At 32.4% G+C, this 23253-nt stretch overlaps 1 protein-coding gene across 1 annotated transcript in view; it reads left to right on the top strand.

Annotated features, from left to right (window-relative positions):
- ROCK2 (Rho associated coiled-coil containing protein kinase 2) overlaps positions 1 to 23253 on the top strand; it is a 72848-nt gene that overhangs the window by 18552 nt on the left and 31043 nt on the right. The window contains 14 exon segments of the mRNA XM_011365141.2: positions 973 to 1233; positions 9861 to 10005; positions 12506 to 12644; positions 14652 to 14743; positions 15542 to 15701; positions 16965 to 17025; positions 17633 to 17644; positions 18945 to 19024; positions 19174 to 19222; positions 19805 to 19940; positions 20041 to 20132; positions 20368 to 20614; positions 21016 to 21129; positions 22779 to 22795. Of these exon segments, the coding sequence (XP_011363443.1) occupies positions 973 to 1233; positions 9861 to 10005; positions 12506 to 12644; positions 14652 to 14743; positions 15542 to 15701; positions 16965 to 17025; positions 17633 to 17644; positions 18945 to 19024; positions 19174 to 19222; positions 19805 to 19940; positions 20041 to 20132; positions 20368 to 20614; positions 21016 to 21129; positions 22779 to 22795 (1605 nt within the window).

Genomic DNA, 23253 nt, shown 5'->3' with positions numbered 1-23253 from the left:
CCAATAGATCTAAGAAGCTCAATCAATATCAAGCACATTAAACAAAATTAAAACACTGTGGTCTGGTGGCAAGAATAGACAAATAAAACAACTAAATGGAATAGAAAACCCCAATATAGCATATATGGACAATTTCGTTGTTTCTCTGATTGCTTTGTATCTCATGATGTTGGTTTTTCTCAAATGTAGATTCTTGGTTTTGTTCTATCTTTCCCTCTTTGTTTGTGGAAACTTTTTCTGTTTTCATTGATTGCTTCTGGGTGGAGTGGGACTTGTTGGGTAGAATGTACAGATTTCCTTCTGAATTTGTAATTTCTCTGTCTCTCCTGGGAGTCAACTTGGTATCTTATTTCTCTGGTCCAGTGCCCCTACTTTAGTTTGGGTGCAAACTGCCACTTCCTGCTCTGCTTGTTATGAGCAAGATGATGGGGAAAGGGAGACAGAAGGACTTGTTCCGAGTGTGGCTACCAACTGCTCCCTCTTCCGGTGGTTGGGGCTTAGTCCGTCTTCTTGTAGCCGTTAAATCTGCTTATCTTTTAGGTTTTTCTAAACTGCTCCTACCTCCTCAGCTCTCTTTGTGAGTTTGGTGCAATAATTTATGTTTTTTTGTTGTTATTATGAATTCTGTCATTCTTTCACCTTTCTTCATTTTTATTCTTTTTCTTTTTAGAAATATTTCTTTATAAATACATTCTTGTATTCTCCAAGAGGGAAAATGATTTATTTATGTATATTTTGTTAGTAAGCCTGAGGAAGATACCCATATCAAAGTTTTGTCTGATAACTGTTTTTCCATTAAAGATGTCCAGATCTAAAATCAAAGATTTCATAAAGTTCAGCTTGGTTTTGGATATAAAATAATTTGTCACTTTCAATAGTAATAAATTTGGGGGAGATTTTGTTGTTTATGGTTTTGGTTTTCTTTCTTTCTTCTTAAAGAAAAAATTTTTTCCTTCCCATTTTGTTTTCCAGCTCTTTTGTGCCTTTCAAGATGATAAGTATCTGTATATGGTAATGGAGTACATGCCTGGTGGAGACCTTGTAAACCTTATGAGTAACTATGATGTACCTGAAAAATGGGCCAAATTTTATACTGCTGAAGTCGTTCTTGCTCTGGATGCCATACACTCCATGGGTTTAATTCACAGAGATGTGAAGCCTGACAACATGCTCTTGGATAAACATGGGCATCTAAAATTAGCAGATTTTGGCACATGTATGAAGATGGATGAAGTAAGTAATAAATAAGTTCAAAAAATGCTAGGTTTTTGAGAAATGAAAATAAAAGAAACACTTTAAATCTGGACTTAATAGTTTTAAACAAAGATAAATTGAGTCTTGCTAACTGTGTAATGACTCGAAGTAATAAAATATCCATATCATAGCATTTCCGTTACTAACTGTTCATCTGGCTATAGAATACTTTATTAGTAGATTTGATGAATCCAAGAGAAGAACTCAGATAAATAGTTATCTTCTTCATAGAATGTTGATGAGTATTTGCTATTGATCAAAGCTAGTTCACGTGTATGATCATCTAGGTGAAGAAGTAGTACACAGAATATAAATTAAGGTACATGGGTATTTCCATGACCATATTCCTGTATTTTTCCTTTAACAAAAGAGGTAAGCTGAGAAACTTATGTTACCACCTTCTTCCAACCTTATCTGCATCAACCACATAGAATAAATTTGAGGACATCATCTATTGTGGTGCTTTCCCTGTTGAACAATTCATATTGTGATTAATAGATTCAGTAGCATTAACCTCATAAGTAATTACGATGTTGATTTATTTTCATTGCAAAATTTATATCTCTTGTCTTTTATTTTGTTGAGTGAGCATAATTCCTGGTAGTAATTCCTGATTGGGAGGGATCATGTTTTATTTCCTTTGTATTCTCCTGTTGAATCTAGAGTGTGAAGTTGCGTTATCAGACTTCATAAATGTTGATGTATATAGAGAACAAACTGGGTATTATCTTTTGTATGGTTTTCATACCCTCCAGTATGCTTACATAGCTAATCTTACTTCGCATTAGTTATCTTGTCAAAACGTTAATTTTGAATAAAGCTGATTTTCTTTTTACTTCTTAACTTGTTTCATGCCACCTGTGTGACATTCACTTTTGTTGATTGTCCTACCTTCATCAGCGATCCATATTTTTCCAAGCTTATCTCCTATTTTACCTTATCTAGAAAGTTCTCCCCGATAATCCTAACCTGACTGATCACTCTTCCAGTGTCATAATGTCCTTACTTATTTAGAATTTATGCTATACTTCTAGGCTGTTGTGTCTATCCAGGTTTGTATGCCCTGTTTTCCCAGCTAAAGCTTAGCATCCTTTTACTTCTTTGGTCTTCATTAGACTCTACTCGTTACTATGTTTATGTTCTGCATATATTAGTCAGTGTTTAGTAGATGGAATATTTGATTGTCATACTATACTATTGTCATACTATTGTCATACTATATTATGTAAACATCAAAGCTCCTCTTGGTGTTTGTTATAATATAGTGTGACATGATTAACTGAAAATTATCTTTAATGCAAATAAAGTATAAAATAATTTTCTAGTAGAATGCTAAACTTTTTTTATGTCTGTTAAGTAAAATGAATGATGTTTCTTCTCTGCATTTCCATGAGTGTATTCTTAATATACTTGTCAGTCCTTTCTCTTTTGTGAATTACCTCGTGTGTATTTTTTGACCCTTTTAAAAATGACTTCTTATTGATTCCTTATTTAATCTAGATAGTCCATAGATATTGCTGATACCATCTTCTAGTCTGCTACTCATCTCTGTCTCTTGTTTGAACAGAAATCCTTAATTTTGATGTATCAAATATTTTAAAAACTGAAATTGAAAAATTTTACCCTAAACCTCCATTCCTCAAGTAATGTTAATAATTACAATTATTAATATAATGTTGACAAAGAGGAGCTTTTTATTAAAAACTATAGTATATAGAATTTGTAATTTTCTAATATTGTTAATGTGAATAGTGTTATTGCAAGTTTCAGGTTCATCACTTTATTTGCCTCTGGTTATCGTTACAGTCTCAAAGCCATTAGAAATGTTCATTGTTTTATTCTCATTGATCTATACATCTATAGAAGGGATTGGCATACTGGAGCACATGGCCAAATCTGCCTATGGCTGATTTTCTACAGCTTCTGCACTAAAAATGATTTTTCCATTTTTGAAAGATTACTTAAGAAAAGGAAGATATCCAATAGAGACTCTGTATAGTTCACAAAGCCTAAAATAATTACTATCTGGCTCTTTACAGAAAAGTTTGCCAGCTCTTTATAATATAGATAGAGATGCTTGAATTATTTTTTAACTCTTCTGGCTTCATATAAAACATATATCATGTATAAAAGCAAAAATACAGTATAACATTATAACCTATAAGGATTAAAATAATTTGTTACTATCACAATTAAGGGTAATGGTATCTCATTAAGTTCCATTATTGATAAATTGCAGAATACACAATTTTCTACATGCTTTTACTCTGTCTGGATGTGAATGAAAGTCACAGTGTAGTATATTTACATGTAGATGTTTCAGTGACTGCCAAGAAGTACTGTTATTTCAGATTACTTGCATTAATTAGATAAGTTGAGTTCCCTCTGCCTGTTAATGCATTTTACAGCAACCTCTGCGATCTTTTAAGGCTCATTTATGTAAATTACCCAGAAATAGTATAAGATTTTATCCATTAATTCTCTAATATTTACCATTTGGTTAAATTGAGGCTATCATTTTTTAGAAGCTAATTGGTAAATTGCTAATATTCATACCCTTCTACAAGTGACATAAGTTTTTAAAATATAGGCATTTCTATTTATGTTTCTGAAAAACCCTATTTATGCAGAATTATACATTTAAAGATCAGGTTTATGGAACAATAGGGACAGACCATTTAAAAGCTGTGCAGCTTTGTAACCACAGCCCTAATGGAAATAATAAATGGTACTGAAGGAGATAACAGGAGTAACAAACAGCTTTGTGTGCCTGTGGGACTGCACACCGCAAACACAGATGGAAATGGGTTTTAAGATAGAATATCTTAATATCTTTAAGATAGAATATCTAAATGTTGTTTTAAGATAGAATACAAAAGAAGCTGGACCTTCCCTTAGCCAGGATTCCTACAAGGCAAGGGATGTGCTTCTCTGAGAAAGGAGCCCTGGTGCAAGTGCTCATTTTTAATTATTAAAATGGACCAAATAGGCTCTCGCCTCTGTAGCAGTCAAGCTGAGGCTTGTAATGCTCTGATAATTAAGAACTCCACTTACAATTTTTGTTTTCCACCTTCACAGAAAGTATTTTGTAGTGTCTTAGACCAACTACAAGATTCGTGATTGACCAATTTTGTGTTTTCAGTAAATCTCTCGATTTATGATATTTTTTCAATTATAAACACCAGATATATTTAGCAAATACACATTTAATCTGGTCCATGTAGAATAAAGTACTTTCGAGGAAGCTTTTGAAAATAAATATCTTTTTATGTTGCTCTCTGTCACCTACTGAAGTTCCAACTCCTTAGCTTGTCATATGAAGCCTGTTAGGATGATATGAACCCTGCCAACTTTTTCATTCTCGTTCTCTATCATTCAGCCTTTTGTACCTTATGGTACAGAGATCTTAAATTGCATAATAGTTCTTTTTATACAGTGCTATTTCATGATTCCTGACCTCACATATGCTGTTGAATATAGTCTGCTTGGCAAATTCCTACTTATACTTTGAAACTCAGTCCAGTTTCCTTATCTTGTGGAGGCTCCTTAGATTGATTCCTATGTCTTTACAAAAAGACATGCCCTCTTTTTGGATCATTTTCTTATTTTTTGGCACAAGTAGTTGAAGACTTGTATATTTTCTCTGTCCCGGCCCTGGAATCAGCCACTTCTCCAAAAAACTGATTTCTTTTATTCAAGAATGGTATTTAGAAATCAATATTTGGGTGCCCGATGTGCTTATTGCTCCTGGAGTGTCGTTATTTCTAAGCCTTCTCAACGGACACATATATATTATATACACTATATGTACTAACTCACATGTACACACATGTTCCTATTTAATTCTGTGTTTGTAGTATATTAAAAATTGTGAGTTCATACTGATACTTTTAATTCTAGTCCTACACCACAGGCTTCCTTCTAATCTTCCTCCTTTCTTTTTTGTTTTTTTGTTTGTTTATTTGTTTTTTAAGATACTGTTTTCCAAAGTTACTTAGGTCAATTCTTTTCTTCCCGTCCCCCTTTGGCGTAGTTATGTTATTAATTTATGAAACAAGTTCATTCTTACTATTTGTATTCTATTTACAGTTCTCCCTATATTCAAGTTGATTTTAGTTGTTAATTTTTTGGATATGTGAAGCATTCCTCTGGTTTTAGGAATTGGATTTGTACAAATTATTGTTTGATTAGAGAAGGATTATTCCCTCCTATTACCTTATTTCTGTATTCCCTTCTTTTCACACTTTTCATACCTACCCTCTATAGGTAAACCAGTCTCTTTAGTTTCCAGTCTTTCCTTCTTGTATTTCTTTAGAATAAAATCAAAGACTTGTCATAAATGTATGATTCTGTATTCATATAATTTGGCAGCTTTCCCATGAGACAGTTTTCAAATATATTTTCAAAATGTTTATTTAAAAAAAATTGAACCACCAATGTGTTCGCCAAAAGTTGTGGTTAGAGTATTAATTTTCTGAAAGCAGAGTGCTATTCACATAGTTTACCTACTAAAAATTCTTTAGTCCTACCAAAGTACGTATTCTGCAGGTGGTTATTCAAACTGATCTCCGTCTGACCTTTCCCACCTCTTCATTGTGCAACTTTACACTTAATTGATTTGGACTTAACTGCATTTCTTGAACATCCTTTCTATAAAGTCATTCTTGTTCCTTTATTGTTGTTCTTTTTTCTATCTAAGCTACTATATCACCCCTTCTCCTTTAAAGCCTAACTTGTCCATCCTTTACAGCCTAGCTTTATGTCAGATTTTTGTGTGTCTTACCCTTTTCACTCCTTCCTCTGAACCTTTGAATGATAAATAATTTTCTCTTAGTGGTATTTCTTGTATGTACGTGTGTAGAGTTAGGTTTTAGCTCTTAAATCTCACAAGATTTATTTTTTTTTTAAGTCTTAGTTTCTATGGATACATGTGAAATGAAGAGATTTTGTTTACCCTAATAAGTCTCTATTAGTATTTCTACCGGTAAGTCTAAAGTATAGGATAGTCCATGATAAATATTAATCATATACCCTGCCTTTTGAAGTCAGACATTGTCTTCTTTATCTTTTATTCTAAGTAGTAATCCATATAAAGTATTACTCTCATATTTGATCAATTATTTCCAAAATTTTTATTTTATTAATTTATATTCAAACTAAAGGACTTCTATTCTCTATTTGCTGTATACCTGGGAAAATAAAATCATCGAATTTATTCTGCTAATTTGAAGAATGAAAAGATTGCTTTTGAAATTAATTTCCCATGTTTAATATATTTCATTGCACTTAAAGCATTTACATAAATCATTTTTACAAAATACATTGAACTTACTTTTCCCAAGATGGTCATAATACTTAGTATTTAGGTAGTATGTATGGCTTCCTTATGAGAAATGTGATGATGCACTCTTTATTGGGCAGGTAAAGGAAATGAAGGGCATTTAAATTAATTTACAAAATCCTTGCAAGTTTCAGCTGATGTTTACCATGGCAGAATGAGAAGACCATTTTGTATTTTCCCTTAAATTTACAAGTCAAACAACTATAACAGATTCCTCTGCTCAACACACAAACATGCCTGTGAGATCCACATATCAGTATATCAAAAAATGGGCACATAGGAACAAGCAGGGGAGGTAAGAAATTGCAGGGTGGATAGGGATGGTGTCTGCAGATGCACAAATGTGGAGATTTAACAGCATGCTACCAAACTATTAGGTCAATGAAGAAATAAAATTAAAAAATTAAAAAAATACATAGAGACAAATGAAAATGAAAATACAATGTATCAAAATTTGAGGGATGCAGCAAAGAAGTGGTACTAAGAGGGAAGTTTATAGTAATACAGGCCTACCTCAGGAAACAAGAAAAATCTCAAACAACCTAACATTACATCTTAAAGAACTAGAAAAAGAACAAACGAGTCTAAAGTCATGGAAAACCTGATTGACCGATCACTAGTAAAGAAATTGAAATAGTAATAAAAATCCTCCCAAAAAACAAAAGGCCAGTACCAGATGGCTTCATTGGTGAATTCTACCACACATTCAAAGAAGATTAATACCCATCTTTCTCAAAATCTTCCAAAAAATTAGAGGATGGAATGCTTTCTAATTCATTTTACAAAGCCAACAGTACCCTGACACCAATAGCAGGTAAGGACATCATAAGAAAAGAAAATTACAAGCTACTGTCTCTGATGAACATAGATATAAAAATCTTCAACAAAATCCTAGCAAGTTGAATACAGTAACACATTAAAAGGATCGCACAACACAGTCAAGTGAGATTCATTCCAGGGATGCAAGGATGGTTCAGCATCTGCAAATCAGTGTGATACACCACATTAACAAAAGATAAAATCATAGGTCATCTCAATAGATGCAGAAAAAGAATTTACAAGATACAACATCTATTTATTGATAACAGACTCTCAATAAAATGGATATAGAAGGAAAGTACCTCAACATAATAAAAGCCACATATAACAGACCCTCAACTAACACCATACTCAACAATGAAAAGCAAAGCTTTTCCTTTAAGATGAAGAACAAGAATGCCCACTCTAGCCACTGTTATTCAACATAGTACTGGAAGTCCTAGCCAGAGCAATTAGGCAAAAAAAAGAAATGACATCCAAATTGGAAAGGAAGAAGTAAAACTATCACTATTTGCAGATGACATGATTTTATACATGGAAAACTAAAGACTCCAGCAAAAACAAAACAAAGCAAAACTATTAGAAACAGTAAATACAATAAAGTTGCAAGATACAGAATCAATATACAAAAATCTGTTCCATTTCTATGTACCAACAAAGTATCAGAGAAATGAAAATAGTCCCATTTAGATTTGCAACAAAAAGAATAAAATACTTAAGAGTAATATTAAAGGAGGGTGAAGGACCTGTACACTAAAAACTACAAGACCTTGTTAAAAGGAATTGAAGACGACACAAAGAAATGGAAAGATAATCTGTGTTCATGGATTAGAAGAATTAACACTGTTATAATGTTCATATTACCTAAAGCAATCTATAGATTCAATTCAATCACTAGCAAAATTACAATAACATTTTTCACAGAAGTAGAACCAAAAATCCTCATATCTGTATGGAACCACAAAAGACTCTAAAGCAATCCTGAGAAAAAAAGAAGAAAGCCGGCAGTATCACACTTTCTGACCTCAAACTATACTACAAAGCTATAGTAATTAACACGGTATGGTATTGGCAGAAAAACAGGCCAATGGAATAGAATTGAGAGCCCAGAAATAAACTCACACGTATGTGGGCAACTGATTTTCAACAAAGGAGCCAAGAATATACAACAAAGAAAGGAAAGTCTCTTCAATAAATGGTGATGGGAAAATTAGCCATATGCAAAAGAATGAAACTAGACTGACCACTCTCTTATACCATATATAAAAATTAACTCCAATGGATTGAAGACTTGAATGTTAAGACCTGAAACAGTAAAATACATAGACAAGAACATAGGTACTAAGCTTCTGGACATTGATCTCAGAGATGTTTATGTGAATTTGACACCAGAGGCAAGGGAAACAAAAATGATTGAGGTTACATCAAACTAAAAAGTTTCTGCACGGCAAAAGAAACCATTGAAACAAAGAGACAACCAACTGAATGGCAGAAGGTATTTGCAAATGATACTTCTGTTAAGGGGCTTCAAAATATGTAAAGAACCCATACAACTCAACAACAACAAAACAAAAAATAGGCAGAGGACCTGAATAGGTACTTTGCCAAGGAAGATGTACAGATGGCCAACAGACATATACAAAAATGTTCAACATCACTAGTTATTAGGGAAATGCAAATCAAGACTACAGTGAGATACCACATCACACCTGTTCAAATGGCTGTTATCAAAAAGACAAGAAATAGTAAGTGTTAGAGAAGATTTGGAGAATAGGGAGCCCTCCTACATGGTTGGTGAAAGTAAACTGGTGCAGCCACTAAGAAAAACAGTATGGAAGTTCCTTTAAAATTTAAGAATGGAACTACCTTATTATCCAGCATTATTCTTCTGGGTATTTTTACCCCTAAAATATGAAAACACTAATTTGTAAAGATATATGTACCCCTGTGTTCATTGCAACATTATTTACAATAGCCAAGACATGGAAACAACCTAAGTGTCCCTTGATGGATGATTGAATAAAGAGCTGGTGTATATATACATATGTAATAGATTACTCTCAGCCATAAAAAAGATGAGACATTGCCATTTTCAACAACATGGATGGATCTTGAGAGTATTATGCTAAGTGAAACAAGTCAGGCAGGAAAGGACAAAAATTGTAGGATTTCACGCATATTGATTTGCATGGAATTCCTTAGAAAAGCTACCACCTTTTTCATTGATGAAAAAAAGGTTGGAAAGTTGTCTCTGATCTCCCATAATCCATACATTTTTATGTATTTCATAATGTATTTGTCCTCTGCCTTCCCAAAGCCATGTCAGCAATGAAGTTCAGTTCGTAGCAGTTTATAGCCACTTACATGTGATAATAAATAAATTAGTTGCGTTTGTTTGTGTGTTTTTACATACGTCTTTTTTTCTTTATCTCTGCTATTTACCCAGACAGGCATGGTGCATTGTGACACAGCAGTTGGAACACCTGATTATATATCACCTGAGGTTCTGAAATCACAAGGAGGCGATGGTTACTATGGGCGAGAATGTGATTGGTGGTCTGTGGGTGTTTTCCTTTTTGAGATGCTGGTGGGTAAGTAAAGATTTTAACTTGTTCTTTTTTCAAAACCTATCTCATACCACTTTAGTTCTAACTCAAGAATCTGAGAATATAAGGAAATTAATTGCATGTGTCCTAGGGAGGAAGTGGAATTTCTCAAAACTTTGAATTAGTAGTCTGATATGATCGATTGTTAATTGGAAAATTAAAACCAAGCTTTATACTGCAAGTCGATTGAGTAGAATATGAAAAGAATTAAAAGTATACTGCTAGGAAATATTTGTCCAATAGACCTTTTTGTATTAAGAAAATACTAGAATAAGAAGTTTACAGCTATTCTGGGCCTCCATGCTAAGATCTTTTTCGGGAGGGATCAACAGTATCTGTTGTAAATATTTTAAATATAAGGCTATTAATACTTGTTCTGATAATAGGGAACTGAATATTTTTTAGTTGTTTATATAATTGATTTTTGTTAACTGTATTTCTTATGTTTATTACTTGTATATATATTTGGTTCGTAATTCCAGTAAAATAAATTATAAATGTAGTTATTGATGATTTGACTATCAAGATAAATATATTTTATATTAGATTCTCAGAAAATTCAGAGGCAAATTTAATAATTTCTTTTACTTCAACCAAATCCAAATTTTAAAGGCCTAAATATTTCAAAACTTTTCTTTACATCATAGATTTCATTCTTAAGATTTTCCATTCCTCAGTACTAGGGACACAAAAATATCTTCTGACTAAGGAAGCTAATAATGACTGAATCATCTGGCTTGGGGAAGAGGGGAGATGTAGCCAAATCTCCTTTCTGAGGCAAGTGTGATAAGGCTAATAACATTATATAAAATGACTTTAGAGTTCAAAATAATATTTTTAAATTTTGAGAATTTATTTTCTAGAAGATAACCCTAAAACAAACTGGTAGTAGAAAATCTGTTCAAATCTGAATGATAATTGAATATGGTTATTGCTTTAAAAAAAAAAAAATTTGGTAAAGCCCAAATTTAAGTAATAATTAGGCATGGAACTTTTGTGTGGCATAAGTTGCCTTCTCTTGATGACCGTTGTGTATGTAGCATTAATCTTGCTATGCTTAGTCTCATGTCATGGTATAACCTACTTTGTTTTGGACCTTTGTCTTTGTAGTGGGTCTCATTGTACTCACCATATGTTCCCAGGTAGCCGTCCATTCTCCCCACCTCTGGCCGGATCTGATGATGCATTAGGTGTGGCTTATAATCTTTGGGAAGTAGAATATATTCTATTATTTGCCTAGACTCTTCTAGGGATTTAGAAAATAATACACTTTGTAGGAAGTCAACATGGCTTATTTGAAGAGACCATTTAAATTCCTGCTATTGTTTTCAGCTCAGCTGAATTGAATGAGTTTGAATGGCACTGATTTCCAGTATTCTGAGCCTACTCTGGTGCTTGCTCATGTTGGTCATCATGGGATTTCATCTAGAGGACTCTACTGCAGTTAAAAATGGCACTGGAAAAAATCTTAAATTCAAAACTTCCCTCCACCCCACTTTGAAAACAAATAAAAATTATCCACGTGACTATCCCTTTTGAAGTTTTGGATTGGCTGATTTGGGAGTCTCTTTTGTAATAAGGTGACTTGTAGTCGAGGCATCCCAGCAGAGCCTTTAACCCTTGTAACTTTAGATAAGTAGTGGCCAAAGTGATGCTGTTAACTTCTTCTGTCTTTGTACTGCTTTCATTGACTCTATCATGGTCATTCGTCAGCAGGAACACTGCTTTGGGAGACCATTTCTACCATTTTTAACTCTAACTATGTGTCCTCTTAGACAAATCACATGTCATCTATTGGGGCTCAGCTTCCTCATCTATAAGATGACGATCCAAAACTCTTAGAGCTGCACTGTCCAGTCTATTATGATGTGACAATGGTTTATATCTGCACTGTCCAGTATGGTAGGCACTGGCCACATCAAGCACTTGAAATGTGGCTAGTGTGACTAGGAAACTGAATTTTTCATTTTGTTTAATTGTAATTAACTTAACTTTAAATCGCCACGTGTGGCTAGAGAATAATCACAAACGGCCGATTCATGATCCAGCTCAAGCATGAGAAGACTAACTGATCTGACCTCACTTAGTATCTTTTTCTTTAATTATTCAGTAAATATTTTCCTTTCCCATTATAAAAACAGCAACAACAAAATTCTAGAGTTAACATTGATTTATTTACTCTTAAGGGTATGTTTAAAATTTTTTTTATTTTTATTTTTTCATTTCATTTATTAATTTTTTTATGGTGACATTGGTTAACAAAATCCAATAAGTGTCAGCTGTACATTTTAACAGTAAGGCATATGTATATTAAAATTTAAGTATATTCTTAGTGTGTGCCTGTTTGTTTTGACTGAGACTTCTGGCCATAACCATTCATTCTCATGCACGTGACAAATTTAAACTTAATATATTGAAATACTAGATGAAAATGTTTCATTTGCATTCAATGTTGCACTCAGTTTCTCCTTTCTTGGAATTTTAGGGGATACTCCATTTTATGCAGATTCACTTGTTGGAACATATAGCAAAATTATGGATCATAAAAACTCACTGTGTTTCCCCGAAGATGCAGAAATTTCTAAACATGCGAAGAATCTCATCTGTGCCTTCCTAACAGATAGGTAATATACATTGAATTTCTTTGTAGAAAGGACACCTTTAACTTTTAAATTTGTAGAAATGAACTAACTCTTATTTACATATGAAATCAATCTCTCACTTTATCCAAATTACATTTAATTCTGGGTTAGCCTTTTTTTTTTTTTTACTGCTAAGCCTGGTATTGGGTTACCCTTGTCATTTTGTGTGTGCAGCTCAATTGTAATCTAACTCTAACTTTAACCTTAATGTCTAAAAAGAAGAAAATTAGAACTCAGTAAAATAATGCATTTGAGAGAAAACTTTTGTATTATTCACATTTTATCCTAAGGTAACTAAGCCACCTTACTCTTGATTGTACAACTTTTGAGGGAAGAGCATTCTGCGCAGATAAACACTCAGTTGGTTATAATCTTAAAAACTGCATTTGCGTTTGATTTGGGAATGTCTCTTTTCCAACCAGTTTCTATTTGCATTTGAATATGAACAAGTCTGTCCTGGAAATTCTATATTTCTTAAAACAAAATAAATGAACAACGTTGTGAAAACCTACCTCAAAAAGAGAAGCTAGAAAGCTGTTTCAGAGTTTCTTCTTTGGTCTCTTGGGGTTTTCTAGTGTCCCATTTTATATTTGTGACAGGAGGCATCCTCTCAGAGGACCAACACACATGATGTTGCTTGCTCCCCAGTCCAAACTTTACTCACTAGCTTGATGTTCTTAGGGTAATTATTTTATTTTTTTAGGCAATAATGTTATCCTTAAAATGATAGGATCAGATTAGATGATAACTAAGGACACTTGTAGCTCTAAAATGCTGTGTTTCCTTAGCACACTTTGTTTGTTGCCTAGTTGCTATTAGAAGCAGTATGGTAGTAACTACCCTCATACAATCATCTTTGCATACTTTTTGTAGGATAAAATCTTAAAGGTAGAATTCTGGGATACACATTTAAAATTAGGTGATTTTGCAAAGTTCACCCCCCAGAGAAATCACATCAAGGAATATTTTCATTAGCATTGTTTCCCTCATTTTCATCAAACTGAATGTTATGAAATTTTTTTTTGTTTTTTTCTATCTGAAGCAAGAAAAGTTTTTAAAAAATTTTTCCTCTTTAGAGAGGTTAATTATTTTTGTGTTTATCAATCATTTGTAGACTAAAACTTTTAAGATTTGTTAATTATGTGATTATTGCACAGTCCATGCTGATAAACTCAAAGCAAATCCTGTATGTTTGATTTGATGGGGATGATCATAATTTGTGCTGAAAGATAAAATATAAAATGGGATATAGCATAATTAATGAAAGGAATAAAGATGGTTGTAGGTGGAAAAAAGGTATTTTGATAAGAATTTAATGCCATCAGTGTGCCTAGGGGCACTTCCCTCTAAAGTTTACAGGTTTTCCTGTTTATATTAAACATAGCTCCAGGGCATATTAAAAAATGCTTTTTATTTCCATATAATCTTTATTGAAGACTCAAAGGGGCAAAGAATGTTTAGTTAACTTTTTTTTTGTATTCAAAATGATAATTTTAATATAAGTGTAGAGATAATTTATCTGAGTGAATGTGGATAGCGTCAAACGCAACATGTGATTTATTTTTAAGAAGAGGAGAAATTTTTTTAAATAACATTTTTATTAGAGAGATTTCGATAACTCTTCTAGGCCAAAAGTTAGATCTTCATCCATGTTACCTCCTGAAGTTGGTCGTGCAATTTTGGCATATTCAGGTGCATTTTTTAATTTGAAAGACATTGTGTCAAATGTACTTTCATTTGACACAACTACAGATGGAAATATATTTTACTTTCAATGGTGTTTACTATACATTACAGTCTTTTTAATCTATCTGGAGAGATTATATACTGTAAAATCGAAATTGCTTATTTTTGAGAAACATTTTTAACTGAAGCTTTTAAAAATCTCAAACTCATTTGTGATTTTGCTGTTGATCCTTGTTGAAAGGTTTAATATTTTTGTCTTTTTGTAATCTTACTTTTTATATAATCTTTAACTGCATTGTTTAGGGAGGTACGACTTGGGAGAAATGGGGTAGAAGAAATCAAACAACATCCTTTTTTTAAGAATGATCAGTGGAATTGGGATAACATAAGAGAGAGTAAGTCAATACATTTAAATATTTCTATTCCATCACATTTTAAATCTCAGAAATCGATTACTCTTTTGAATTAACTAGCATGTTTGATATACTTAATGCTAACTAATTTTTAAATTGAGAGGTTTCATTTCAAATTCATGGCAATATTTACAAATCTTACCTCGATAAGCAAACTAAGCATACAATAAACATGTATTTATTAACAGTATTTCCCAAGAATATTATAATAAACATTACTGATTTCTTAATTTGTCAAGTTCACTTTTATGAAACTCAATAATTTATAGAATTGTGAAATATAATCCTTTAATTCAAATGTGTTGAATTAATAAATCAGTAATTATTTAGGGAAACTATACTCTGGTCAGTACTAGGGTAAGTATAGTAATTCATTTTAACTTTACGTGCATTCGACGTTAATTTATTTTAAGAGTAAGAACTATTTCTGCCTAAAGTATATAGAAAACTGAAGACTAAAGAATGTATGTGCAAGTTATTGCTGCTTATAATCTTAATACCTAGAGTAATATCATATTGCTTTCCTTGTTTAATTGATTTATCTATATTTAAAACTGATCTAATGTAGGAGTAAAACACATAAAGTTCTAATTCTTTGAAATGATAAAATGGAAATTGTTACTAAAATTTTCTATAGTAAATCATAATATATTATTAATTATATAGTACTCATGTTCAGTGTGTTAATATTAGTATAATATGTTGTTAATAATATAAAACAATAGGGTCTGTTTAGATATATTTTTTATTATGAATAAAATAATTCATTTCTTTTTATAGCGGCAGCTCCAGTAGTACCTGAACTCAGCAGTGACATAGACAGCAGCAATTTCGATGACATCGAAGATGATAAAGGAGATGTAGAAACCTTCCCAATTCCTAAAGCTTTTGTGGGAAATCAGCTGCCTTTTATAGGATTTACCTACTACAGAGAAAATTTGTATGTTGTTTGTTACATTTTTGTATTCAGAGTCTTACTTCGAGACTCTAAATTATATAAGATAAAGTGTTAATTTGTTTTAAACTTTGAGTTTTTTCAGAAAGACTATCAGAGGGATTATTTTTCATTTCATTTCATTTTTTTGCTCCTGAATGTTATATTTATTTGCAAATGAATGCAAGGCAATGCTCTATATTCTCTTGAGTTGTTGAGTAAGACCAAATACCTGCTTTTGAAGGAGCTCGTCAACTAATGAAGAATATGATAAAATTGTATAGTCATAAAGAAGGGTAGAATGTACAGAGTAGTGTAATCCATTGGGGTTCAAACATTGGGTATATGTTACTGGATTGTGACCACTTAGAGGACTTGATAAGACTGATTTTCTTGCCTCAATTTTTCTATCTAGTGCAGAGCCTGGCACAAAGTCATTATTCAATAAATATTGGTTAACTGAAGTGAGTTTTGGGGGGCTAACATTAGAAAATAGATGAAGTTGGAGTTTAGGGGAAGATAATGCAACAGGTGGTGGCTGCGTATTATGCTAAGGGACTTTTAACTTTTGCAAGCAGTGAGGAGCCACTGAAAACTGTTAAATAGTTGAGTGAAGCATTAAAGACATTTGAGAAACTTTTTGGTACCTCCATGTGTGTAATTGCCCAGGCCTGAGGGTTTTCCTAGGATGTCGTGTAGGACTTTCTTTCCAAAATTAGGAAAAATTCTGGGCAAACCAGCAAGAGTAGGTCACCCTGCTACCAGTAGTGTTCTAAAAACTATGGTAATGCTGACTAAAAGGAGGATATCAGTGCCAGGAGAAACCCAAGAGTATAGGCAATGGGGAAGGACCCAGTGAAAAGAGAAGTTGACAGTTAAATAGAAGTGATCATTTATGTATTAAGACCTGGCGATCAAGAGATGTTATCTTTGAAAAGGAAGAGAGACATCTCTTTAGAAAATATCTAGAGGAATAAAATAGTTACAAGAACTCAAAATGAGATAAAGAAGGGGAAAGTATAGTTCTATTTAGTACCCTGATCTCAACAATGTTAAATAATACAACATCTGCTAAGAGTGAGAAGAAAAGTTTAATATTTGAGATTATTGAAAATGGTATAAATGTCTAGAGTGGAAAATACTGCTTCATTTTGAATATGTTGAAAAAAGAAAAATCTTTGGTTGGAACTTAATTCTGAGAATAACTTGGTATTAGAAAATGGGGTAAAATGACATGTGAATAAATTTATTTCCTGCCTTTCCTTCTAGGTTACTAAGTGACTCTCCATCTTGTAGAGAAAATGATTCACTACAATCAAGGAAAAATGAAGTATGTATAAATTTTTACTACTCTGTTTTATTCACGTTTTAGTATTGTCTGTGTATTTTTAAAAGTTTATTTGATGCTACTTTTAGAATATTAGATGGCATTCCTTGTTGCAATACAGTTCAGCATAACATTGAAATGATTCATTTCTTTGACAAGTATCATTGTGTAAGATACAATGGCCAATAAAAGGATGAATTATACATGGTTTTAGGCTTAGGTTTAGTAGCAAAAGTGATAGATTTATAAACAGTTATAATACCAGTTAGAAATTTTTATAATCTTAGTGCTATAAAAGTACAAATAATAAGCTATGAGTACAGAAATAGTGGAGAGATTCAAATTTTAAGTATCTAGCAATGAACTCACATAAAGGATAATTTTGTCAAACTGTTACAGTATTTTGTGACCTTTATAATTTGTAACTGCATACAAAGCTAAATCACACACGTATGCATATACACATAAATGAGGATGCTAAACATTTTTCTCTTCAAAACTTAAAACTAAAATATTTGATTGAATAATTTTGGTGTGATTTTGTGTTTTAGGAATTTTCAAAGCAAAACAAGCATTTAATGTTTTCTGTGTTTTTGTTTGTTTTAAATAGGAAAGTCAAGAGGTATGTTGATGTCAAACATCTTGAAAAACTGAGAAAAACTCATCACTCTAGCAATGTTTTGATATAGCGATATTTCACTTAGCATTTGGAGTATGACATCTACCCAAGAGAGAAGTCCTCCATCTTTTTTCTACCAAGTATCCCTTTTATTATTGCTCCTATGGATCTGTTATTTAAAATACGTATTGTGTAATTTTCTTGTTTTTATTTATCGAGGACATAAAATTGGCAGCAAGAACTTCTGATTATCATGTGATAACTAGTAATCAAATTGTATTAATGCAGTAGCCATTAAATTTGACTAGTTCATTGGCCCGTATGTTCTTATTAAGGAGAAATATAGTTTTGCTTAAGATATATGAAATATTTAAGAAACCATGGAGAAGAACCTAATCACTAGAAAGAATAGTGGAAAGAACATTGGACTTGGAATCTAATAGACTTGGATTGATTTTTAGTACCGCTACTTACTAGCATGCTATCTCGGCCCAGTTATTCAGCTTTTTTGGAATTTAGTTTCTTTACTGAGTGCATATAACACTACCATCTTCATAGGGTTTTTGTTAGAATTAATGAGAACATTTGTCAAGTGCCTGTACAAAAGAACGTTAAATCCTTTTTAAAGGTAATAATGATCCAAAAATGGATTATTTCATACTTTCTGTAATTTTAGTTTGTATAAAGACTGACACGTCTGGCCTAGAAGAAGATTTAAAGAATGGCAAGGAGATGACTTGAAATTAGCTATCATTTATCCAAAAGACTTATTGACTACAACTCTTTACAGTACTGCGCCTGGCACTGTGTAGGAAGATGTAAAGAAGAGCTTATATTCTTATTTTTAAGAAGACTAACATATATTTGAACATGTTTAATCAAATATTTCAAATATTTGTTTTATATATAGATAGACCTTTTATCCTTATAAGTACAATGGTGACAATATTTTCAAATAAATAATCTTCAGAAGAACAGTGGAGAATATCAGAAGATATTCTTTATTCATAATGAATGAGAAACTTGGTGTCGTAGAAGAATTCTGCTAACAGTAGAGCTTCTCATTCATATGTGTACGAAGTGTGTTCATACACACGTGTACTGTCATAGACAGAAAGCAAGAGATGGAGGATTTTTTTCCCTCTGTCAGTAGAAGTCACCTTAAGAAGATACAAATACTGTACCATTATAGAGGAGATTACATTAAGTTGAAAGAAAAGAGAAGCTTATCATTGTATTCTTTAAGCCTCTCATCTTTGAAATGCGACTAAACTTTATAATTAAGTTTCTTGTTTTCTGACAGATTCAGAAAAAACTATACACATTAGAAGAACACCTTAGCACTGAGATACAAGCCAAAGAGGAACTAGAACAGAAGTGCAAGTATGTTTCGTAGTTAATTAAATAGCATATTGTAAAATTTAAGTTTAAACATATTACTAAAAACGTGATTATGATTATTTTTAAATTTATGATAAATGCTTTACTGTAAATTAGTTATTCTATTTACTGTTTCTTTTTAAATTCTTTAGATCTGTTAATACTCGCCTAGAGAAAGTAGCAAAGGAGCTAGAAGAAGAGGTAAAATAGCTCAATACTTTTATTAACCTTTTTGTTCATGAAAAGTTTTGATGCTTGACTTACCTGTAAAGTTCTCTTGGCACCGTATTCATATAAATCTTGATCTGTAATAAAACTTACCATGTAGCATTGGAGGACAGGACTAAAATTATAGGATAATCATGATAATAGGCTTCATGTTGTTATATATTCATGAGACTCGAGTTAATTTAGTATGGGTAGAAAATTCAAATTAAATGCATATTTATTAATGACATGGCTTAAAAACAAAGTGACTATTGGGTGTTTTTTTATTGTTATTCATAACGTTTTAGATCAATGGTTTGTGTTGCATAAGATGGTTCAATGGTGTTGGAATTAAATGCACAGTTTGACTTTGAATAGTAAACAAAACATTTATAGGTTTGATTATTTAATAGTGCGCTTATTTTTAAAAAATAGAAAACATTGTAATTTTAACAATATAGCAGTTACAGCTTTTTAACAGACTTTTTTAATCTACTTGAAATAACAAATATTTTTTGTTTTCATTTGATTTTTATACTTACTTTCCTCTGATAATAACTTCAAGCATTATTTCAGATTACCTTAAGGAAAAATGTGGAATCAGCATTAAGGCAATTAGAAAGAGAAAAAGCACTTCTTCAGCACAAAAATGCAGAATATCAGCGGAAAGCTGATCATGAAGCAGACAAGAAACGAAATTTGGAGAATGATGGTTTGTGGTGTAGAATATTAAATACCAAGAAAATAAATTCAGTGTGTGTTGTGTGTGTGTGTTGTGTTGAAGCTTGCCACTGAAATGCTTTTTATCATAGTTAACAGTTTAAAAGATCAACTTGAAGATTTGAAAAAAAGAAATCAGAACTCTCAAATATCCACTGAGAAAGTGAATCAACTCCAGAGACAAGTAGGTTCCTCCCAATTTGTAATAAGGGAATTAAATTTAATATATGACTGCCTATTAACAGTTTTAATTGGCATTGTCACTAAAGGATTTTGCCTCTAATTTGACAGGGAAATCATTAGGAAATATTTTTAGGTTTTTGTTTATTTTAAATATTCATTATGGGGTAGTAAATTGAAGTATTTTCATTATATACACCTGTGTTTGTTTGTTTGTTTGATTTTGAATGGAATAACAGCTGGATGAAACCAATGCTTTGCTGCGAACAGAATCTGATACTGCAGCCCGGTTAAGAAAAACCCAGGCAGAAAGTTCAAAACAGATTCAGCAGCTGGAATCTAACAATAGAGATCTGCAAGATAAAAACTGCCTCCTGGAGACTGCCAAGTTAAAACTTGAAAAGGAGTTTATCAATCTTCAGTCGGTTCTAGAATCTGAAAGGAGGGACCGAACCCATGGATCAGAGATAATCAGCGATTTACAAGGTATTAAAGTAGCAATTGCACTTGAATTCATCTTGATCACTTATAGTTTGGAAATAACTTTATATGATGGATAATGTACTCGTAGGACATTTCTGTATATACTACCTTGTTACATAAAGTTAGGGTATTAGAAATACATTAATACAAAATTTTATGAATTAAAGATATACTTTTCAAATAATTCCAAGTATTTTGAGTATCGAACCACCTCCCAAGGTGGTAGAGTGGGTTCCGGCTGAATTAACTATAAAGCAGTATCTCAGCTCTATCAACTATGCCAACAATTATAAAACTTCTCATAAATCTCAGCTCCAAAGTATAAGGTGATGTCCACATTTTTTACTTTTAATGTATATATTTTGTGGCTTTATTATTATTTTTTTTTAATGTTACAATTTTAGGTAGAATATCTGGCCTAGAAGAAGATTTAAAGAATGGCAAAATCTTATTAACAAAAGTAGAGATGGAGAAGAGACAGCTACATGAGAGATTTACTGACTTGGAAAAGGTAAAACGTGTTAAGCTTTGTATTTGTGTAAGAAAATGACAGAGTTCCAAATTGGAAAACTTATTCTAAAATAAGGGAGATCTGTAACTGAAATATTTCTACATACTCGTGGACTCTTATGTTTAGACTTGGTGTAAACTAGGGATGTATATATTTAAGCCTTACCATAACTGCATAAGCCACCCGTAGTATGCCAGATGCTTGCGAAGGGAGGGACTCCCCTGGAGTATATATAATGAGGATGCTTCTCTCTAGAGATCTAAGGAAAACTCACATTTTCACTTATAACATGTCTTAAAAATAACATGACTTTAGGCATTTAGAATTTTTTTTAAATACTATAAGCTAGGAATAATTTTTAGGCTCTTTGCAGTTACTCTTTTACTTTGTTCATTTATTCATTCATTTATGTATTTAGCATATCATCTGTGATAAAAATATTAGGATGCAGTCTTTGCCTCTAAAAATCTCACGGCCAGATGGGTAATTTCTAAAGAAATAATAAATCACAGAGATACTTCTAATGCAGTGTGGTTAATAGAATGACAGAGGTGTATGGACCTGGGTATATGGGGTAGGTTCACGGGATGTATCCCTAATCTGACAAGGCAGTATTAGTTGATAGGGTTAAGGCACATTCTGAGTTGAGGCACACAGCAAAGGCATAGTGGATGGGAGGTAAAAAAGATGTTACTGGTTTACTTAAGTACAAACAGTTGAATATTTCTGGAGTATAGACCATCAGTCAACAAATTTTGATCTTTTAAAGGAAAAACAGTAAATATTTTAGGCTTTGCAGGCTTTATAGTCTCTCTTGGATCTGCTCAGCTCTGCTGTAATACATAAAGGAATGGGCATAACTATGTTTCAGTGATATTTTTCAAAAATAGTGGGCCAGTGTGATCGTCCCGTAAGAGTATGTGAATTCAGTGGCCAAAGTGAGGCTACATAACTAGGCATGAACTAGGTCATGCAAGATTTTGAATATCTGTTAAGAAACTTAGTTTCTCTAAGTAATGGACTAGCCAATGAAAGACTTTAAATCGGGTGATCTTATTAGAGGTATATTTACAGTAGATCACTGTACCATATAGAGAATAGATTTGAGGAGGATAAGACAAGAGGTAGGGAGGAGACTAGTCAGAGGCTTTTTCAGTATTCAAATAGAGACCTAACTAGTGCAGTAGTTAAAAGGATGGAAAATAAGAATGAATCTGAGAAATATTTAGAGGAGGAATGTTTCAGAGTAATTACTAATTGATTATATGTGAGTAGTGCTCAAGAATGAACTCTTGGTTCCCAGTTTGTGATAAGATACATAGTCATGCCATTAATTTAATAAAGAATAAAGGAAAAATACTCTTTTAGAGGAAACAGCGATAAATCCATTTTAGTTCTAAGTTTGAGAAGCCTGTGAGATAAATTAGGATGTCTGCAAAGCATTCTGTTATGGTACTAGAAGCTAGAAATGGTTGAGAGTCATTGATGTAGAAGTAGCTGAAACCTTGCGAATGGGACAGCCCACCTGGGAAGGCATTGTTTACAGCAGTAGTTTTTCAGGGCAGAATAGATTACTCTGTTGGTGGATTGCTAGTTTGAAAAGATCAGATTTTACTTGGAACACAAAAATATCTACATTTATGAAACAAACTATAGAAAACAAAGAATTAGAAAATTTTTTGAGGATATATAGAAAATAAACTGACTTCAATTATTAAAGATTTTCAATTTAAAACATCTCTTACATGGTAGAGGATAGTGAGATTTTTATTTTGAGGATATAGCAAAGGGAAATATTAGGTATATTTAAAAAGTGTGAGAAATAATGATATAGGAAGAGGAGAAGCATTGTGGCTAAAGAACACTACCTCTAGAGAACACCCAGCATTTAAGGGGGAGCTGGAGGAAAACTTCACAAGTGATGGAAAGGATAAGAGCAGGATGGTAGAGCCAAATGAGTTCAGTGTCAGTCAAGGAAAGAGTTTCACGGGCAACAGTGAGTTCAAATGAGATAAAGACTCAAAAGTGTCGAATTTGTTATTGAGAATATCATTGGTCACTTTATTGAGATTAGTACACATCTCAAGTGTATGAGAAATGTGTACCGTGGGAAGAGAACAGGCAGAGTATG

Source organism: Pteropus vampyrus, unplaced genomic scaffold (assembly GCF_000151845.1).
Source record: "Pteropus vampyrus isolate Shadow unplaced genomic scaffold, Pvam_2.0 Scaffold105, whole genome shotgun sequence".
Taxonomy (NCBI): domain Eukaryota; kingdom Metazoa; phylum Chordata; class Mammalia; order Chiroptera; family Pteropodidae; genus Pteropus; species Pteropus vampyrus.
Note: the sequence above shows the minus strand (reverse complement) of the source record. Positions and strands in the feature narration are given on the sequence as shown.